A 21,693-nucleotide genomic window follows, 5' to 3' on the forward strand; every position below is an offset into this window, starting at 1 on the left:
CTTCCCGCCCCTCAACTACTAGCCTGAGCCTCAGTCCAGGGTTTGGCTCCTTTTCAGGGGCTGCTGCCGTGACTTGCTGTGTGTGAGGGGGTGGGTCGCCTCTCTCTGCCTCATTTTCCTCTCCTGTAAAATAAGAGTAATGTCATTTACCACAGACACAGAGGACTCAAAGAGGGAATGGAAATTAAGAGCAAAATAAAATGCAAACAAAAAAATAACGAAATCAATAGCTTTCCCTGTTTCTTATTTTGTTTTGTTTTCTTTGCATTCTCTCTCTCTCTCTTCCTCCCCTTGGCCTCTCTCTTCAATCCTTCTTGTCATTCCTAGATCTCTTTCTTTCCGCTAAAGCGGAGGCGCTCGGGCCCATCCGGATTCTTGAGCGAAGATCAGGTAGGGGCCGACCCCGACGTGGTTGGCGCAGAGAGGGACCAGCTCCGACGCGAAGACCAGATTCTCCCACTTTCCAGGAGAGTTTTCTGGCCGGGGTGCAGCACAGGCGAGAGGCCAGGCCCTCCCCAGGCCTTGCGCCCCGCAGTCCCGCCAATCCTGCGCGCGGACACAAAGGTCCCGTCGGGGCTGCTCCCGCCCGCCCCGCCCCTGCTCCAGCCCGCAGCGCCATTGGCCGAGAGCTCCTGAGCACGGGCCCGGGGGCGGGACAGCGGCGAGCCCGCCCCGCGAACCACGCCCCCTCCCTCCTCCAGCGCTGTTCTCGCAGTTCGAGCGGAGCAGCCGGCGGAGTGGAGCAGACTGCCAGGTAGGGAGCGTCTCCCTGGACCCTAGGAGGGGTGTGGTGGGGGGCCCCGCCCCAGAGGAGGCCCAGGGAACCGCCGGGATGGACCTCGGCCTCTTCTGCCGCCGCTGCCCCCACGTACCCCCACCTCTGCAGGGTCTTCCAGCTCGCCGGCATGGGGCTCCTGGCTGGGTCTCTCTAGGCCCCTAAGAAATACCCGGGCTGCCGGGGCCTGTTTGGGCAGCACGGGTCACTCATCCCTCCTGGAGAAAGGTGGGTGTGGCAGCGGCTGGAGGGATTTGAGGTGGACGTCGGGTAGCACTTCCCTCCTGGCCACCTGTTTTCTGCCTGCGGAAAAAGGCTTCCCTCCTCCTCGTCCTCCTCCCCGCCCCCGCCCCCTCCCCGCCTCACCACCCTCCCCTTGCTTTCGCCTGAGTGCTGGAGCGGGATGGGGTGACTCGCGATGCCTTGGGGCCAGGCGCGGGCGGTGGGGCGCCGCTCGGGGAGGTGGAGTCAGCCCCCAGCCTGGCCTGGGCGCGCCAGCTGTGGGCTCGGTTGTGGGACCTCGGCCAGGCCTGGCGGGGAGGTGAGGGGGCCATCCTGGCGCCGCGCGATTGGTCGCGTCTGGGGAGGAGGAGCCGCCGCGCGCTAGCCGTGTGTTGTTTGTGTCCGGATGCGGGGCCCCGAGGCCGTGCAGTGAAACTTCACCCGCGCCCATGGGCTCCCTCCCCGCCGGCCTCGCTGGCAGCCCAAGTGTGCAGGCCGGAAATGCAACGGTCTTTTTTGATTTTTCAAAAGGAAGCCCTTGGCCTCCACAGCTTTTCTGGAGTTGGAGTGGGTGTGTGTATTGGAAATACGGGGCCAGAGATCAGCCCGCTCCAGGCAGCGATCTCGGTTCCCAAAGGGGTGGGGATGTCTTATTGCAACATAGGAGGCTTCTCTGAAAGCCTCCGTTTTCCCATCTGTAGACAGGGGAGACAACTTTTCCTATCAAAACAGGGTGTGTGAATATAAAAGGAGATGGCTAACCCAATGCAAGGAGAAACGTTAGCTACTGTTACATTTTTTACTTGCTTTTTTTGATATTTCGCAATCTCTTCGCTCCCGGTCTTGCCCCTCCAATCCGGTTGCCACCCTGAACCTAGAGGGAACTAGTATAAACAGGTTCAGATCAACCCCCCGGCTTAAAATAGTCTACCATTGTCAGTTTAAGTCCCAAACTTTTCAACATACCTTTCTGTTATCACCCCACCCCACCTCCCCAGGACCTTTACAGCCTCCTACTGCCGCCTGGCCTTCCCTCCCCCTGGGCCTTTGCTCCTTCAGGTCCCTTTGCCAGGAATGACTTCCCCACTCCTCCTTTAGGAATCAAAGCAGCTGCCCCCTCCTCCCGGCCAGGGGCCTCCTCCGAGTGCCCCCTCTGCTCCCGCCCCTTCTTCTCCCGTTTCCAGGGCAGCCTTGATGACCGCGGGTTCTCAATGCTGGCTTGTCTGTCCCCGCACCCCTACACCCCCCCGACTAGTGTGGGAGTCCCTGCAGAGCAGGAACAGGGCCCTGTAGCGTCGCGGAGGCGGGCACGCAGTAGATGCCCGTCACGGAGTAGATGCTCGGACTGGAATGAGCTGAGCTAGGCCTAGCGCAGGGCTCTGGGGTCCTGGGGCGGGGTTGAGGGTGGGCTCCCTTGGGAGGGGAACGGCCTTTGTCTCACCAAGTGGCAAAGTCAGGGCATTTGGTTTGTGTGCGATCAGCAGGGACTGGAATGGGAAGGATTATTCTAGGCTGCCCCATGTCTGACAGTTTCACCATTAGCGGCTCAACTATTGTTGCCTGAGTCCTTTGGTAGCTGGCATCGGCTGCACCGCATCCTCTGCACGACATCCGCTGGGCTGGGAGGCCGCACCATGACGGGCTCATTTGACAGATGAGGAAACTGAGGCAGGGAGCGGTGAGGTCGCTTGCGGGTGGTCACAGAAGGAGTAGAGAGCAGAGTTAGGCCCAAGATTTGGAGTCCAACCGAAGCCCAGGGAGAATGGGGGCGAGCACGGAATACAGGAATGCTGGAAGTGCGGGTGATGAGGGTGCGGAGTGCGTTGCTAGTTACAAACAAGGGTTTGTTCCCCTCCCCCCGCCCCACCAAAAGGAGGGCTGTCCAGGTTGGGAGTGGGCACAGGGTCCCCGGCAGCGGTGAAGCGGGAATCACGCGCTAGTGCTGGAGGGGCACCTCTGGTTCCCCGCCGCTGGTACTCAGTTTCCTCCTCTTCCCAGCACTTTGGAGCCCTTGGGGCGGCAGAGCAGTTCCTGGCTAGCGGACACCGGGGGTTGCACCCCTCCGCGCCTTGTTTGTATTTTACTCTGTGGCTGATGCTGTGGGCTCCCGGCGAGGCTGGCAGAGAGCTCTTGCGTGGGCCAGGCTGCCCCGCACCCCCCTCAACCCCCCGAGTCTCCCCCCTACCCCGCGTCCCCCCTTAACCTCCCCCTCCTCCCCTTGGCTCCGCCCTCCCCTGACTCCCCGCCCTCTCCCCTTCCCCTTCTTCCCCCTCCCATCTCCCCCCCCACCCCAGCCTGAGTCCAGCTCTTTCAGGAATAATGGAGGGGAACGTGGCCTCAGGCTCGTTTCTGGGCCTCTCCGGCTCCCTAGGACCCCCCAGCTCTCTAGGACCCCACCGTCCAGCCTCCCCTGACCTGCCCAGCCCAGCCCCTCGTCCCACGTGCCCTCAGTCCTGCGAGGGATGGCGGAGCAGAGGGGAAGGACGGAGTCTCTGCCTCCGTTTATAGGCGAGGAGCCGGCTGCACTAGGGTGCCTGATTCACCTAGGACCCTCCTCCCCCAGTTTCCCTTCCACCCGCTTACATTAGCTGAGAGGTGGGCAAGGCCTTCAGCCTGCACTGCTCTGTTGGGGGACCAGCAGCATCTGCCTTTCTGGGAGCTCCTTAGAAATGAAGAATCTGGGATCCCACCCCCGTCTTGAGAATCTGCATTTTATCGCCATCCCCAGAGTGTTGTGAGCACACTAAAGTGTGCGGAGAGCCGAGCGGGTTCTCCAGTACCCTGTCCTGTTCCCTTTGGTGGGCTAGCACCGGTCCCCGTCTGCCAGCAGTGGCCCAGCCTCTGGGCTGAGAGGTGTCTGAACACGATGCCCGGCCCTGGCCTCCCCGACCCAGAAAGCCATGGAAAGCCCCAGACACCCCATTTTTCAAAGCAGTCTGGCTTCGCTGAGAACCACCCTGACAGTGAGGCTCCCAACTTTAACCCAGCTGTTCCCTCCTACCCATCTTCCTGCCCTCAAGGGTCTGAAAGCTACCAAGAATGGAGCTTTGTGAAATGAAGTGCAAATTCCTTCTCACTAAAGTGTAAATGACACCACCAAGGCTCCCCTCCCTGGAGTCAGCAGCTGGCTACTGACTCAGGACAGATCTGTCCTTCATATGGTTGGTGGGCTTTGAGGCCAAGAGGGCAGGAGGAGAGAGAGGGGTTGGCAGGGGCTCTGCAAGATTGGGTCTCCAGTCCCTAGATGTGTGGGTGAGTGGAAGAGGGGCTGGGAGACCAGAGCCTGGTGCCCAGCTGAGCTCTCCGAACCTTCCAGGAAGACATGCATGTGAGGACTGTGGAAAATTCCCAGGCTATTTTGGGCTGAGGCCCCCTTCCTGCCCTTTCCCAGGGTTAAGGCCCTGTTGACACACCCCTTCCTGGAGACAGTCAGGGTGGGAGTGCTTCCCGGCCCCCTACCCAGGTCCCCTACCCACCCCTGGGCTCTGGGTCCCCCTTCCTTGGCGGGACACACACTTCAGGACCTGGGGGGTGATGGGAAGGGGGAGCATGGCCAGGGCTCACCCTCACCCACGTTCCTGCCACTGTCTGACGTACTGTAAGCTTCACCAGTTATTCATCAGCTGTGGGACCAGGCAAGTCGCTTGAGGCTTTGTGCCTCTGTCCCCTGTTAGTGAAATGGGGCCGAGCTGAGCTGAGCTGTGTGAAGCGCTGTGCACACTGCCCGGCCCCAGCAGGCTCTTGTCAGGGTGGTGGGTCTCCCTCTCCCTGAACAGAAGCTCCTTCAGGGCAGGAATTTTCACTGACCTGCCTGCCCTTTCCTGCGCATAGCAGGCGGCCCAGTAACTGTTTGAACTCTTCAAGGTCCCCTGGGCCAGTGCTGGCGCTCAGCGTACCGGGGGCGAGGTGACCCCGCCTGGTCTGTGGTGTGCACGCACGCAGGCAGTGACATGCTGGCTTCAGGTGCACACATACATGTGCACATACACACATGTTCAAACACGTGTGCACAGAGCCAAACACAGCATGCAGTCACATGCACACACAGCCACACACATAACACACGTGCACAGACACACACAGACACGTGTGCACACAGCTCAGCAGCTGTGACGGGTCTTGGGCGTGACATTTGGCCTGAGTTTGCTGCAGGCCAAGGCCCATTCCCGGTCTGGCCTAGAGCCTCCTGCCAACCTGAGCCTCAGGTGCCTGTTTGCAAACTCCCCTCAGCTGTAGGAAGTTGAGGGGCAAGGAGTGGGGGCTCGTCGCGGAGGTTGGGCCCTGCCTCCTCCATCCAGGGTCAGCTTCAAGGCCACCCCTGGTGTTGCTGGGAGAGCAGGTGCCCAAACTGTGCTGGGGGGGTGCGGGTGGGGGTGGGGGCCCCCCCACCCCCGCGTCTGTGTGTGTTGTGGGGGGGGCAACAGTGGGCTCCAGAGCTAGCTTCTGGGCTGCTGGCTGCCCCCTCCCCCAGCTGTTTTCCTGACAGCTGGACTTTAACCCAGGTCTCCCCACACAGAGGCCATTCACTCCTCCCCCTCCGCAGGCCTAGGGGTGGGCTGGCCCCCCTCCAGGCCTGCTCCAGCTGCCCCAGCTGTTCTCCAGCTCAGATGGCCCATGAGAGGGGCCCGGGTGGCAGTGAAGGCTCCTGCATCTCCCAGGCCGGCACCTCCCTTCCCATCCCCCCTCCCCAAGGTGCTGGTGTCCTCTGTGCCTCAGTTTCTCCCGCTGCCAGGTGCACCGGCGTGTAGCGTCCTGCTGCTGGGCTGCGCAGCACTGACGTGAATACCAGCAGGGGCTTTGGGCTCTAATGCTGGCTAAGACCCTGCTGTGTCCCAACCCCAGTGCTGAGCCCCAGGGACAGGGGGACATGGAGGGACCCCGTGCTGTCCTCACATTACTCCCCCCTCGAGACAGGCTTCCATCGGCATCTCTGGGGGATTGGGTATGCTGAGGGAGTCATGGGGGCTGGGGTGGAGAGAGAAGGGGGCCACTGATTTGGGCCTGCTTCATTAACCCAGGGGGAGGTGGGCATGGCAAGGGGCATGGGGACAGACAGACAGATGTGGGTGTGAAGCATAGAAGGCACGTGGTAATGGTGATGCCCCCTGGTTCCTGGGCTGGCCTTGCCCTCCTGCCACTCACCCCTCCTTCCCCACTGCCCCCTACACAGACAGTCTCCTTGCTGGCCTTCAGGCACACCTGCCCTCGGCCAACCTCAGGGCCTTTGCACAGGCTGTTCCCCCCCACTGGAAGAGCCTCCCTCTTTTTTACAAATTCTTTCTTACTGTAGGACCTGACTTGCAACTTCAGTAGAGTGGGACCTCCACCCTGTTACTTTTTACATCTTTCTGTGTATTAATTACCAGTCCTTTCAGCAATCTGTAACCATCTTGTTTGTGTATTTATTTAGCTGTTTCTTCTCTGGCTCCAAACTCAGCCCATGTCTTTAGTACCACGAACAGGGCCTGACACCAGGCACATTAAGTGTTGAATGACTTTATGATGACAGTTCTAACAACAATCAGAGCTGACACTCCATGCTCACTTGTTCTGGATGGAGGGGGTGCAGAGTGCTTAGCATGTGTTATTTTATTTCGACTTCATGAAGGTAGTGTGCAGTCAGAACTGTTAAAATCTCCATTTTCCAGACACAGAAACTGGGGTCAAGAGAGGTTAAGTAACTTACCTAATATCACACAGCTGGCAAGTGGTAGGATTTGAAGTCACACATGTGCCTGACTCTAGGGGAAAGGGAGATTTTGGATAGAGGGGGGAGGGCAGTTCCCTTGCCACACTCTGGTGTCCCTGGCTGCAGTGGTCCTTCCTGCTGTCCTGGGCGGGGCCCTCCCTTCTCTGGGCCGGCCCCCTTCCCAGAACCCCAGGCATTGGAACATTCTAGGACTCTATGACCTGTGCTGGTGGGTCATGCCAGAGCCCTGACCCCCAGGCGAGCGGCCGGGGCCTTTGTGAGGTGCAGGCTTCCCGGACTCGCGGTCCACCCTGGCCGTGGCTGCAGCAGAGAGAAGGGTCAGGAGGTAGCTATGGCGCTTCCTTCAGAGAGCCAGCCGGCCCACTCCCTTTCCAGCCAGATAGAACTCGGTCCTGAAAGGGGAGTGTGGAGGAATGTGGAGGGAGAGGCTTTGTCCTTTGGGGGGAGGAGGTGGCCCTTTCCCCTCCAAGGAATTAGGCCTGGTTCTTAGGTGGTTAGGGTTGGGGAGCGGAGGGGCATCGCCGAGTGATGCAGGTTGAAACCTCGGTGCCCTGGGGCTGCGTGATGACTGTAGATGTGGCGGGAGGGGCAGCGGACTGGAGGCTCAGGGTCCTCAGACACCCCCCACCCCCCCAACCCCTGCTGTCCTGGGCCAGACCTGGCTCTGCTCCACCTGTGTCCCCATCACTAGCCCTGAGCTGATGCTGAGTGACGCCCACCCAGCTGACCCACTTTGCGGGTGGGAAAAGTGATCCCAGGGAGGAGGAGGCGCTCACCCAAGGCCCCTTGGCTCCTAGGCTTTGCTGTTCCCTCCTAACCTTGAGCCAAGGGTGTGCGAGAGGGGTACCTTTGTAGTCACATCCGTCGTGTTGAGTACAGTGGCCACGTGCTGCTCTTGACAGGGCTGTTAGAGCGAGGCAGCCCCCTCCCCTCCCCGGCCCTCTGATGCCTGTTAGGAGTCACCGAGGGAATTTGATTTCTTAGCAGCAATCGGAGATTTGGGCTGGGTGGACATTCATTTAAAGGCCTGGATCAGAGTGAGGGATCTGGTGGAGATGCTGCCTTTGAAACGCCCCTGCCCCTCAGGGTCCCTTGGGCTCGCCCACCAGCCCTCTCCTGGATGCAGCCCTGTGACAGCCCCTCGGGGATGCAGACTCGGGGTTTGAGCCTTCTTTGGTTTGTGTCCTGAAGTCTCCTGGAGGAACACTGAGTGTTGTTCCTTCTTTTGACTCCTCCTTCCCTGTAGTGTCCTCCAGCACTTAGCGGGGGTCAGGAAATGTTCGATGAGTGACTGGAGTCCCGATCGAGATGGCATGAAAGCACCCCTGCCCGCCCTGCCGGCCTCCCTGATCCCTCCCTCTCATCCTTTCACAAGGATTTACTAAGTGCCCCAAGTGTGCCAGGGTCTGTGCTGGGCACTAGGGACGTAGAGGTGGCCATGGTGTCCTTGTCACCAGGGCGACCTGGCATTCCTATGATAGAGAGAGGCCCATGGCTGCTCTAGGAGCCCGGGCCAGGTGCCTGACCCGGCTGGGGCTGGGGCAAGCCGGCCGTGTTTCCGGAGAAGGTGACTCCATGTGGAATGAGCCTCCAGCCCCCGTTCCACCACGAGAGGAATGAGCCTCAGATGGTGGACTCTCAGACGTGGGGGGTGGGGATGCATCTGGGGGCCCCTCCTTGCAAGGCCAGAGCCTCTGAGAGCCCCCTGTCTCTCTCCAGGTCAGCCATGTCATCTGAGCCTCCTCCTCCATCACAGCCCCCCACCCATCAGTCCTCGGTTGGGCTGCTGGACACCCAACAGGCCCGAGATCGCTCACCATCCCCTCTTCGGGGCAACGTGGTCCCGAGCCCACTGCCCACTCGCCGGACAAGGACCTTCTCCGCGTGAGTCTCGGGCTGACTGGGGGAGGCTTCCTGAGATAGGTCGCCTGCCCGAGTCCAGAGAGCCTCCGTGTCTCTGGCCACCTCTGCGCCTCAGTTTCCCTGTCTGTCAAATGAGTGATTGAGGGTTGGGTAATGGCTGATGGTTAGAAATTGGCCGAGTGCCTTGTAAACTCTGGATAACACTGCCCCAGGCTCATGGGAGCCCGTCACCAGCTGGGGACAGGGGATGGGGGGTGGCAACGGGTGAGAAATTGCTAAGGTCGTAAATCATTAGGTTTAACCACACACAACCTCCTGCCCTGTGGGCCCTTGACTCCATCAGCTCTAATATGGGGATAGTAGAGGACCCACTCGGCACCTGGCACGTCCACTCAGGCCAGTGAGTGGAGGCTGCTGCTAACAATTAGCCTTCCTTGGGACGCTCAGAGAGCTTTTAGTCAGATGGGGAAACTGAGGCCTGAGAAAATCTGCCGGCATCATTCAGAGAGTCACCCTCACCAGGATCCGAGTGTTTGGTGCTTAGAGTTGTGCAGTGCACAACCTGCACAGCTGTACGTGGGGGCCCTGGCCAGGATGGGCAGGGTTGTGGGTGGGGACTAGGATGAGGTGCGTGTGCCACGGAGAGCAGGGGGGCCAACCTGGAGGGCTCATGGGGGCCCCTCACGCTTTCCCCTCTGTGCCAGGACGGTGCGGGCTTCCCAGGGCCCTGTCTACAAAGGAGTCTGCAAATGCTTCTGTCGGTCCAAAGGCCACGGCTTCATTACCCCAGCTGACGGCGGCCCCGACATCTTCCTGCATATCTCCGAGTGAGTCAGTGGCCAGTGCCGGCGGGCTGGAGCCGGGGTGGGCACTGCCATGGTCCCAAGGAGGCAGGGAGAGTGTGTGACTCTGATGGGTGCCAGGCATGATGAAGGTTTGAGACCAGACGTGTGTGACTCTGCTTGTGACCTGTGTGCGACCATGTTCAGGGGTGGAGTTGTGAGCCCGTAGGTGATGGGGGCAGTGCGTCAGAGGCTGCAGGCAACTGTGTATGTGTGTGTCTGTGTGTCTGTGTGTGTCTGTGTGTCTGTGTGTGAGTCGATAACCACTCGGGGCGGGAGGTCTGAGTGACCCTGTCCCTTCCTGGTGAGGAGGGATGCCCTGTGAGCAGAGGGGAGCTGTGTATGGGCAGGGGGCTGGTTTCCTGCATAACTGGGGTCGGGGGAGCAGGGATTGGCCTGGGGAGGCTGGGGGCTGCCTGATCTCTGCTCCAGGAAGGAAGTTTGGAGCTGGGCTCTTTCTCCCGCAATTCGCTCACTGACGCCCTTCCTTCCTGAGTGTCTGGAAACCCTGGGGTGGGGGTGCTGTTGGCCCAGGGCGGGTCCCACACATCCTTGGCCTTGACTGGAAGGCGTCCAGCAGCCTGTGCCTCACTTCAGATCTTCTAGGCAGCCGACAGATCTGTAGGGACCTGATCTAGTCTCCCACCCCTACACCAGTCTTCGATCTCAGCACCCCCATCTTTCAATCCGTGACAGGCAAAGTCCTATCCCACACAGCAGACCTGACCAGGTACAGAAACCTGTTTTTGAAATTAGGATCCTGTTGCAAATGTCTGCTGTGATGGGCGAGTTATCCCTTCTTACCCTCGCCAAACATTCTCACACTCCAAGTCTTAAATACACCCCCACCCCATTCGGCACAGACGTGAGGACAATGCTAGAGTGATGCATTTCATGTAGGTATGAACACGTACGTGGATGCAGAGATGTATCTCCATAGTGCCTCTTTCCAGAAAGGACATGTAGTGGTTTACAAGGATACACACAGTGCACCGTGAAAAATTAGTAAGGAAAACATGGGATTGAGGGGCACAAATAAGAACGATGGAGATACTGTGATGTTTGGTTCCACTGCTAGAAATGGGCCACACATTTATTCCAGAGCTTCCTGGTGGCCACATCAAAGAGAGCAGCACTGTTTGCAATGTGATTCTTTGGTCAAGACGAACCAGTTCCAGGGAAGCTGGCTGGTCTGTGTTCAGGGTTGAAGGGGCTTGTCTTCCTGGGGTCTCATTAAGGGGCATGAAGATGGGTACCTCCCCATCACCGGTGAGATGGTGACCCCTGTCCCATAGAAAGTAAGAGAAAAGGACTTTCTCAAAAGCACACTGGGATTCTGAGGAGGTGGACAGCAGAGATATGGCCTGGTTTCTGGGACTCCTGGACCAGGTAAGGGTGGTGGTAGGGGCCAGGCCATCTCCCAACTCCAGTTCTCTGGCTCAGACTGGCTCTCCCTGCACCCCTATCCGTAAGGCCCATGGCACTCGTGTTTAATGTGCCATGTGAGCACCCCCAGGGGGCGGAGCTCTGTCTCTGTGTCAGCATCCGAGGTCCCAGGGAAGGAGCTGATTGGGTCAGAGGCTCCTAAGCCAGGACCAGAGGGCTGCGGGGGATCCCTCTGGTGGCAGGGCAGGGCAGGGTGGGGGGCAGTTCCTCCGCGGGCCGGTGTTTTGGGCGCCGTGTCGTGGGGCTTCTCTGAGTGCTCTCTCCCCACCCTGCAGCGTGGAAGGGGAGTACGTCCCGGTGGAAGGCGACGAGGTCACCTATAAGATGTGCTCCATCCCGCCCAAGAACGAGAAGCTGCAGGCTGTGGAGGTGGTCATCACCCACCTGGCGCCGGGCACCAAGCACGAGACCTGGTCCGGCCACGTCGTCAGCTCCTAGGAGGGGCCAGAAGCACCCCTTCTCCCTGGCTTGGGGGCGACTCTGGGGGAGGGGGAGGCAGGACCAAACTGGAGAGGACATTCTGCCACTTGAGATGGGGCTTCAAGGGGGGAGTGTGGTCCCTTTCAAGTATCTCCTGGAGGAAGGGGTGTGGGGGGCAGGCGCGGGGTGCTCTTGGCCACCAGCATTGCCTCTGACCATCGCAACCAACATCTCACCATCTGAAAAGCATTAAAAGCATTGAAAAAGGAGAGGTGCCCCGCTGGTGGCTGAGTGGAGGGTCCAACCCTGGCCCAGGGACTGAGTCCTCAGCCCTGAGAGTCTTTGGAGGCTCAGAATTCCCAGTCTGGCCTGTGGGGGGTTATGTGGACCCCACATATTTTCCCAGGAGGAATTCCCACCCAAGCGCCTCACCTTGTGTCCCTTGTCAGCCCTGGAACTCTGGACAGAGCAGGCTTTTCTGATTCTCGGCTGGTTGTGCCAGGGGGCCGGGAGGGGGTGGGTGGAGGGTGTCTTTGGTGCCTTTGCAGCGGGAGGCGTCAGAGCCGGACGTCTGGGACCCCGAGTGCTCCGAGCCGAACCCTCGCTCTTTTCAAAGCCTGGTCCTTTCTGTCCGTCTTCAGATTGAGTGATCCTGGCTTAGCAGCCCCTTCACATCCCCGTCATTTGGGTAGTGGGTGGGGGTAAGGATGGCGGTGGGTGAAGGAGGTGTAGAGAGGGGAGGGTCTTTGTTTAAAAACAGACCTTTCTCCGGACCCATCCAGGAAAGAGCAGCCAGCTTGCTTCCTGACCGCCTGGTAGAGTCAAAAGTTGGAGAGAAACACCTTTGGTGCGGTTTTCTGGAAAACTCATGTGAAGAACGGCTTAGGGCTTTTTTTTTTTTTTAAATAACTGACACTCTCACCGGAGCCAGCTCTGTTTACACTTTGCTGCCCACATCGCGAACCTTTGTAGACGTTCCCAGTGAGCAGATCCTTCGGATTTTCTTTGCTGTGGTTTGGTTTGCTTTAGTTGTGATTTAAAAACAGAAATAGCTGGGAAGTAGGTTTTGAAATAGGTGGCCAATGTGTAGTCAGGGATCCCCTTGTCGATGCAGGGAGGCAAGCTCTTTAAAGAGGGCGGCCTCCCCCAGGCTCCTTACTCCGTGCACAGTGTCTTTCAGCCTAGAAGTGGCTTCATCCAAAAGTGGGCGGGAGGCCAGAATTGTTCTGCTGAGGCCCAGTGGGGTTGGGTTTTTTTTTCTAAGTGTAACCGACCTGTGACACTGTGTTAGCTCCAGGTGTGCAACACAGTGGTTCGATGTCTCTATACATTACAAAGTGACCACTGGGGTTGTTTTGAAATAGGCAGGTGAGTGTGTTGGTTATGGTGTGCAGTGAAACACTGCAGTTGAGGAAGTTGATCCTTTTTCTCCTGGCCTTTCGTGTCCCTGGAGGGGTCCTCCCACCTCTGCCTTCTGCTGGTCTGCGGTGGCCTTTCCCTTCCGGCCTTGGAAGTCCCCCCTGGAGGCCTCTGACCATCGAGTACAGACCACACTTCTGCAGCCACGTTGGCCGAGACCTGTGTGGGCTCCTGGCGGTTGAACGCTCGCATCTGCACCCCACCCGCTCCCCCAGCGTCTCCATGGCCTTGGCCTCACCTTGGCACACGGCTGGGGCTCCCTGTGGGGCTGGGAGTCGGGTCTGCCCCTCGGAGGTGATCTTTGGGCCCACTCGCTGGGTAGAATCCTTTGTAAACGGCCCTTGCTCTGTCCTTCCTGCGTGGCCACGTCTTTCTCATCATTAGAGCTGAAAGGGACCCCCTCCCCGCTCAAGCACAGTCTCAATTTACAGACTCCTGGAGGCTCTGGGAGGACGGATGGTGTTGGTGACAGAGCCGGGAACAGAATCCGGCATTGATTCCTGACTCCACATCTTTCCTCCCCTGGCACCTCCCTCTCAATAAAAGTGTTTTGCGTGAGGCTGTGTGTGGTGTGTTAACGCGGAAGCTGGCTGCCAGCAGGCCCAGGCGTCTCCCTGAAGGAGGCTGGCACAGTCATTCTGCTGTGCAGTGGGGTTTTCTGGGGGAATGAGTAAGAATATGGGACCATCCCTCCTTCCTTACTCATCACCCTCATGCAGAGGGGAGCTTAGCAGTAAGGTGTGGCTTCGTGACAAAAGAAAACGCCACTGACTCGGTCAGTTGTGGGTAAATGCCCTGTCGATGCATTTAAACTTACACTGTGCGAACAGGAGCAGTCCCTGCGCAGGGCGGTCCGGACGCAGGGAAGTTTAGAAGTGGGAGGTAAGGCAGCCCAGGTTTCCAGGAGCATGGCGGGGAGATGCGGGGGACTGGGTTGGTGCGGGAGAGGCTGGAATGTCTTCCTTGGCCAGTGTTCCCCTCAGGAGGTAGATGATGACTGGGTGGTGCAGAGGTGAACATTTTAATTGTAATAATGTATTAATGTTCAAGGTGCATTAGGAACAGTTACACGCAGCCCATCCAACCTGTTTAGGGAGAGGCCAGAGCAGGCATTTAGCTCCAAACAGATGTGTCGACGTGTGGCTTGAGGGAGGGCCTGGCAAGAAGTCAGTGGGATGCGTTCCAGTGGCTTTGGGGGTGCTGTGGGGGACAGGGCAGAGGTGGACGGGAGCCTGGAGACCTGGCTGAGGTGGCCTGAGGTGGCCTGATGGGCCAAGATCCAGGAGCACTGCCTGGGGAGGAAGAGGAAGCAGCTCTCGGAGAGGAAGTGATTCAGGGCCACCTCCGCCCTCCTGGCCTCATCCACACGTCTGCCCAACCCGTTCCTCTGCTCTGTTCTCTGTTCTCTGTTCCCCAGTCACTCTCCGCCCAGTAGCTTGACAGCCCTGCTGGTGTCACGCACACGGGCCTCCCCGTCCCCTCCCCAGGGATCAAGTTCAGGCTCCTCACCACAGCTTACGAGAGCCTTGCTGGCAGCCTCTCCCACGTGTAGCTGCTGCTGGTCTTTCCCCTGAGGCTTCTTAAGTGACCTTGAGTGCAGGGCCAAATTCCTGGTCAGCTCTGGAGTGCTGCTGCGGCGGTGGGGGAGACACTTTCTCTCTTAACTGCCCCAGGCTGACCTGGGGCGACCTCTCTGCTTCCTTCTTGCTCAACTCTGAGCTTCTGTGTCTCCGTTTCTGGTGATAGTGTCTCCTATCCTGGAACTTAAGGCTGTAGGGAATGACCGAGCTCATCCTTGTCTGGGCTAGTGAGAGCTAGCGAGGGCATGCACACTGGTCATGATGCTATACTGAGGTTAACTCGGTTAAGTTACACGTGTGGTGGGGAGTAGATCCCAGCTGACAGATGAGCAAACTGAAGCTGGGATGAGCTAGCTCGTCCTGTCACACAGCAGCATGACAAGGCTCTGAATCTTGGCCGCCTCCGCTTACCTGCCCACCATAGAGCCTGCTCCTTTGTGAGCTCGTGGAAGGCACCAGCGCTGCACGCGTGTTCCTCGGCTGCTGTGACGTGATGTCCCCACCAGAGAGCCCGATGGGGAGGCCCTGGGTGGGGGGGTGCCGTGGGATGCCTAAAGGGAGAAGAGATGGAGAAGAGATGGAATACATGAGCTGGGGAGCGTGGACTGGGCTAGGACTACATAAGCAGGGAAGGATGGTGGAAGTCTGAAGTTGTGCGGAGGTGGGAGGCAGGTGGGGGAACTCTGACAGTGCAGGGGCGGGGGCCCAGCCTGCCGGCCTGGGGGGACCTGCCCAGGGCAGCCGTGTGCGGGGCGGTGAAACGGTGGGCCGTGTGTCTCGTCGCACAGGTTGGGACAAGACTGTCAGACTCAGCTGTCGTGATATGGTAAGTTAAGGAAACGTCTAGGGAACACTGGCGCCTTCCCCAGTGGGCAGAGAAGCGTGGAGGAAGGGTCTGTGCCAGTTGGAAAGGGCAGCTCGTGGGTCCCAAAGGGCTGAGTTTTCCTCCCAGGATCTGAGAAAATACTGGTTTACCTTTAACTTCGCCGCTCACTTAACCAACCAGAAGAGACAACAGGAACCAGAATGAGAAATAGGAAACAATAAATCACTTTAATTTGCTGCTTTTCATTTTGAAAGATTATTACAGTATCATTGGTAAAAATTCACAAAGACAGACGCCACCGGACGGCCGCGTCCTGGGAACCGTTGAGAAGTCACCCCTGTGGGAGGTGCAGGGGTGGCTGAGGGGGCCGACCTCACACCCTGGTGCTGCGTCTTGCTTTCACCCGTGTCCTGATTCTAAGACCGCCAGGGCTGGTGTGCAGTAGGTGGCAGGGGTGCTTGGAAGGAACCAGGGTCCTCTGATGAAGACACCTGGTGGGGGGCAGGGAGGCGGGGTGTTCAGGGCACCCCCCACCCCGATTCAGGTTCTGGTGCGTGACCCCAGCAGAGGCCACACTGTGGACCAACGCCGCCCCAGCCCCAGTCTTTGGAGGGATTGTGGGTCCTGCTGTCTCCAGATGCTGAAAAGTGACGTGTGAACCGTTTTCTTGGAAAGCTCTTCTGTGATCTGGACAAGGGCCTGAGCTGTCTTCCAGTTTCAAGAGGAACTTGCAGAGGGGAGAAGGGAGGAGTGAGGGTTGCAGGCCCAACCACGGCTGCTTCCAACCCTTGGGTCAAAGTCTGGGTGACAGAGGGCCTACGGGTCACGCTTATTATTCAATGCTCTGCAGAGAAACAGTGCAGCTCCCAGGCTGGCAGTAGTGCAGGCTCTTACCTGACTGACCCCTGAGGAACCAGGGCAAAGAGGCCCTGGGGACAGTGAGGAGGAGGTTCTTTGGGTGTGACACCCCGGGTTAGTCTCCCGACCTGGGCTCAGAGCAGGGCAGGGCTGTGTGCCAGGTCCTCGATGGGGCTTGCTGGTTCCATTGCCCCATCGTGATGGCCAGAAAGCTCCTCAGTGTAGTGGATACAGCGCTAACCCGCGTCCTGGGCCGACTGGGCGCAGGGTCCCTGGGGGTCAGCGCTCACTTGGCCAGCCATCGTCCCCACCTGGGCAGCACGGGTCACCTAGCTCAGTGCCGCCCCAGGACCAGGACGCCGTGTTTCAAAGCCCCCACCCAGCTGACACTCGTTGGGAGCCTCATTTCCAGAACAATTTTGAACCTTCTGCCCTGGGGTCCGATAGTTGTAAACGTCCTGTCCTTTCTCATCACCAAAGCCCCCTTTCTGGTACTGAGGCCGGAGGTCAAACATTGATACTTGTTAGATTTTCCACAATACCCATGAGCACACTGGCTCTTTTTAGAATGATGGGGAAGTTTAAAAATAGAAAAATAGAAAAAACCCAGGTGGACTGTGATTGCACATATCAGGGCAGCAGAGGGTGGGGTGAGGGATAGGGTTGGGGGTGGCGGAGTCTGAGATAAAGTCCTTTGCAGGAGGGAGTCCTTTGAACCCTTCTTAACAAGCCTTTTCTCCCTTCCCGCTGCTTCCGGAGGCGGAGGGCCACCCCCCCGCCGCTGGAGGGCTGTAGTGATGCCTGCAAGGTGGCTGGGGATAGGCGTGGGGGGGCACCTCGCCACCGGGATGCGCCCGCTTCCCCGGCGGAAGGGACCGTCAGCAGAAGAGCTCCTGGCAGATCCTGCGCGTGTCGTCGGGCGCCGTCACGGTGTAGCCCACCGTCCTGGGGTCTGTGAAGATCTCGTGGTCGTTCCCGCCCTGTGAGACACAGACACAAAGCGGATGCAGGTGCCACCCGGTTTATCCCAGGCCGTGGCTGCTGTGACCCCGGGAGAAACAAGGACTTTGCGATTTGACTGGGCAGGGAGATGTCTTCAGTTACCTTTTTCTCAGTTTCCAGAAGAGAAAGAACATGAGTACTGCCATTCATTACCCAGAAAGGGTTTCTCACCTTTCCTTGAACTGCAATTTCACGTTGGAACATGTAATTATGCCTAATGCAAGAAATCACGATGTTCCCGGGAAGATCTGTCTAAAGGCTTATTTGTCTATAAAGCAAGCAAGCACAGGGGGTGACAGAAGTCTCACTGCCATCAATTTGCCTGAACTGTGCCCAGACTTTTCTAACGTCACAGGGGACTGTGGTAGGGCAGACGGTCCAGAGCAGCGCTCGGAACTTTCGGGGACGATGGACACGGTCTATCCCTGACCTGACAGAGGAACTGAGATTATCTGAGTTTGATTCATTTAAGTTTACATAGCCCCATGTGGCTGGGGTCTGAGCCAGTGGCCTGGGTTTAGACCCTGGTTCTAGCACTGATGAGAGGAGTGTTGTGGGTGGCTCCGCATCCCTGAAATGAGGATGATGGTGGAACCATGCCCTAAACACCAGGGCAGTTAGTCGATGACCAGTCCTGGGATCAGCATCGGCGCTTGGCTAGTGTGGCTTCCCAGTCTTTTCACAAATTACTTCACCAGCCATGCTGCTGGGGGTAGGGGCGGGTGGTCCTGTCCCTGCAGGTCCCCCAGTCTGTGTGGCTGGAGGGTGGTAGTCCTGTCACTGTGGTCCCCCAGTCTGTGCGGCTGGAGGGTGGTGGTCCTGTCCCTGCGCATCCCCCAGTCTGTGCTGCACCTCCCGCCCCAGTCCCACTGGACTCAGCCTTCCCACCACACCTAGCCCTGCAGGAAAGCCCCTGCTTTTCTTCTCATGGAATTTCCTATGTTTTCCTCATCAGACTGGATAAGCAGTCTAACTCAAAGTCTTGGGGAAAAAATCAGCTGGTTTAACATATGATGAAAATAACTGCAGAGAAAATGGGTTTTTCTCGTAAAGCACAAAGCACGAAGCTGATATGGAGAAAGTGGAAAGCCTGACATCCTTCTAAAGGACTGACACCTGAAAGGACTGCGGCTTTCATCTTTATAAGAACCGCCCATGCCCCAAGCAGACGGCTTCCCCAGGCGGAGGTGAAGTTCAAGACTTCAAGAGGGCCCGTTGCTGGGGGCCCAAGTGCGCTGGGTGGGGAGTCACGTTGGGAGCCCACCACCTTGGGGTGCATCTGGGAATGTGCTTTCCCAGTGCTTGGAAGCCTGCCAGCCTCATGAATTTACATCCTGTGATTCTGGTCGTTTAGATGGCTCTGAGTTCATGGCCAGCAGCTCCTATACAGTACATGTGAAATCAATTCTTATCATTGAAAAAGTCAGATTTCTCTTAGGAACAGCTTGGTGGGTGGAAAGCAGCACAGAGCACCTAATGAAGGAAGAAGGAACTCCTGCTCTGTCCAGAAAAACCCAACACTTTCACTCCCTCATCACTCACCAACTCAGGAGGGAGGCGTGAGTTCTCATGGATTAACCCAACAAATCTTGTAACAGAGCAGGACCCTGTGGGGCCTTCCTGGGTTAGACCCCTCCCCCGTGTCCTCTGCTGTAGCTCCTCTCTGAAGTACCCAGATAATAGTATCTCATGCATATGTCCTGAGTTTTTCAGATGCTAAAAACCACCACCAAAGGGAAGAAATTAACTACTTGATCAGGAGCAAGGAGCCCCCAGGCCTTCTGGGGCCTAAGGATTGATTAAAATCAACCAGTCTGAGAATTGTGCACAGGTAATTACAGACCGTGGGATGCCCTGCCCTCACCTTGCCTTTTTAAAAAGGCTCAGCTGAAACCCATTGGGAGTTTGGGATTTCTGAGCATGAGCAAGCTGTTCTCCTGGCCCGGCCCTGCGGCACATCTTTCTCTGCTCCAGACTCCCAACATTTCAGTATTTTTTGGCCTCATGTGCGGGGCACAAGAGCTTGCATTCCGTAACAATTCTCGTGAAACCAGCCTAGGAGTCTGCGCTTGTGGCGGGTCGACCCCAGCCTGGGGCAGCCCCTTCCCTGGGTCCCAGCAGCTGCCTGAGCTCGCCTCCCTCCAGGCAACGCGAGGACTCCCCAACAGGCGCTGGCCACCCTGGCCCAAGGCTGTTTGGAGCCGAGAAACGTCTGGAGCTCCCGTCCACCTTCAGTGTGGCCTCAGGGTGAGTGGCTCCAGCTTGTGCAGGCTGGGCATTCTCTCTACTCCATCTGGGCTCATTCCCACTGGGAAGTGAGCCACGCTGGGTCTGTTCTCTTTTGAGAGCTGGGCCCTTCTGTTTGGAGGCCTCCATCTGAAAGTGGAAGTTTTAGACTAAACCTCCTCTGATTTTCTGTCTGTGAGACCTTAGCTTATTTGTTGTTTGTGTTTTTGTGTGTATCGTTTTGGGGTGAGCCGCTCCGGCTTGTGCACGATGGGAAATTCTACCCGCTCCACCTGGGCCTGTTCCCTTCTGGGAAGTGAACCATTCCAGGCTCACGGGGAGCCACTCTGAGTCCATTCTCTTTCAGGACTCAGGCCACTTTGGAAGTCTCCATCTGGGAGTGGAAGTGGAAATTCTGGGCCTCACCTCCTCTGATCTTCTGTCTGTGGAACCATGTTTGTTGTCTGTCAGGACCAGCACTGGGGGGGTGAGACGTCCTTGGTGCTCATGTGTGATGACACTAGGGTATCCTTCCCTATTGCTTTGGCTTCATCTGCTCCCACAAATAAAAGAAAATGCTATTTTGTAGAGTAACACTGCGTGGGCTCAGTACTGCCTAAGATCTCGGGAACGATGGCCCGCAATGGCTCTGCTATTATGCTAGTGGACCTTCTGCAGTTTGGCTTTTATCTTGGGGATGTGTGAGTGGGTGTCTAGGTTCTGCCAAAAGTGAGGTGTGTGAATGTAAGCACATGATATATAGATACATGTTATTGTCTAGTGGATATTTGGGAACTGAAAAAAAAAAAGTCCCTAAAAATAGTCAAGATGATTGCATTTTGTAAAAGCAGAGGAGGAAGCTGCATTCCTCTTCCTGTGCCTTTGAGATATAAATGAGCTACCTGGACTCTCAAGGGGAAAAAGTTTTCATTTTTATTTTTCATTTATTATTTTTATTTTTTTAACTTAAAAAAATTATATTATTTGTAGGCGGGTAATTAGGCTTATTTATGTATGTTCTGATGGAGGTACTGGGAATTGAACCCAGGACCTCGTGCATGCTAAGCACACAGTCTACCTCTAAGACATAGCCCCCTGACCCCTGGGAAAAAAGTTTTTAAAACTCAAGTGAAGAAGCTGTGAGATCTCTGGTTCTATCTTTACGTGAAAAATTAACCTGTAAATGAGCTCTATTTAACTGATCTAAAAGTAAGGGCTTACAAGTTAAATACTTCTAAGTATTGTGAACAAAAAATACTGCAAGCCATAACCGTAAACAAAGAATGCCGAGGGTATGAGGGTATGAATTCATCAGCCGCTGCCCCCCTCCCCGCCCCCAGCGAGCTCACGATGCGGGCAAGCAGGCAGCAGGACGTGAAAGGACCGGACACTGGCCCTAGAGACTTAGGTGGGTAGCAAAGGAATGATTTCAGTAAGCCCAAATCTTTGTGCCTTCCCATACATAGAAAAGTGCTAAATTCTTTAACTTGAGATGTCTGGTTTTCTTTAGTAAACAGTAATCTTATAATGTTCCGACTATCTGGTCTTTGTTGTAAAAACTCCTATACATGGCTTCTCCCTGCCTCTGTGGAGCAGCCCCTCAGAGCCATCTGAGAGGCTGTCATCCCAGGCTCGAAGGGGTTTGAGTCCTCAGAAATGTCCGTCAAATAAAACGCAATGCTCAACTTTTAGGTTGTGCATTTATTTCAATTGATAGTTTTGGCGACCAGATGGGACCCAGAGCAGACTCCTCTCCTTTGCCTGAACTCTAAGAGGGTCCAGAGCCTCGGTACCAGCAGACTCCCTCTTGGGCCCATCCGCCTCCTCGGGGAGTCCAGACGAATTTGGGTGAGTCTCTCCTGGTTCTAGGATCTCCTGTTATTGGTTGATGATCCTAAGTTTTATTCAGTGGCGTTAAATTTCTCTCTGGAGGAATAGGTTATCCTTGAAACTTAGTTTCAAGAAGAGATACCTGGATTATCCTCCGTGAAAGCCACTGGGAAGATTTTATTCAGTTTAGACACTAAGTGGTTTTATCCTCAGTTGAAAGACTGGGAAGATTTTGTTTATTACCTACACTGAGTAGGTAATAACAGAAAACTTCCCCAGCTGTGAAGGAAAACAGTCATCCAAGTCCAGGGAGTGCAGAGAGTTCCACACAGGATCAACCCAAAGGCACACAGTCATCAAATTGACAAAAATTAAGGATAAAGAGAAAATATTAAAATTAGCAAAAGAAAAGCAACAAACAACATACAAGGGAACTCCCATAAGGTTATCAGCTGATTTTTCAGCAGAAACTCTACAGGCCAGAAGGGAGTGGCATGATACATTTAAAATGATGAAAGGGAAAAATTTACAACCAAGAATACTCTTTCCAGCAAGGCTCTCATTCAGATTTGATGGAGAAATCAAAAGCCACAGATAAACAAAAGCTAAAAGAATTCAGCACCACCAAAGTCAGCTTAACAACAAATGTTAAAAGGAATTTCTCTAGTCATCAA

General features: G+C 56.5%; 2 protein-coding genes across 3 annotated transcripts in view; one reads left to right on the forward strand and one right to left on the reverse strand.

Moving 5' to 3' along the window:
- The first annotated feature begins 665 nt into the window (after positions 1–665).
- CARHSP1 (calcium regulated heat stable protein 1) lies at positions 666–13,256 on the forward strand. Of its 2 annotated transcripts, none has more exons than XM_031433210.2 (4): positions 666–754; positions 8,427–8,591; positions 9,275–9,397; positions 11,134–13,256. In XM_031433210.2, exons 2-4 carry the CDS (start codon positions 8,434–8,436, stop codon positions 11,294–11,296), a joined length of 444 nt encoding a protein of 147 aa, XP_031289070.1. In that variant the 5' UTR covers positions 666–754; positions 8,427–8,433; the 3' UTR covers positions 11,297–13,256. The 2 variants fall into 2 exon arrangements, with proteins under 2 accessions (XP_031289070.1, XP_031289071.1); XM_031433211.2 differs by lacking the exon at positions 666–754 and adding an exon at positions 980–1,003.
- Positions 13,257–15,311: 2,055 nt separating this feature from the next.
- Positions 15,312–21,693, reverse strand: part of PMM2 (phosphomannomutase 2) — a 47,372-nt gene continuing 40,990 nt past the window's right edge. Inside the window, exon 8 of the mRNA XM_010991307.3 lies at positions 15,312–16,941. Coding sequence (XP_010989609.1) covers positions 16,840–16,941 — 102 coding nt within the window. The 3' untranslated portion in view covers positions 15,312–16,839. The remainder of the gene's footprint in view (positions 16,942–21,693) is intronic.

Source organism: Camelus dromedarius, chromosome 24, assembly GCF_036321535.1.
Source record: "Camelus dromedarius isolate mCamDro1 chromosome 24, mCamDro1.pat, whole genome shotgun sequence".
In the NCBI taxonomy this organism is placed as follows: Eukaryota; Metazoa; Chordata; class Mammalia; order Artiodactyla; family Camelidae; genus Camelus; species Camelus dromedarius.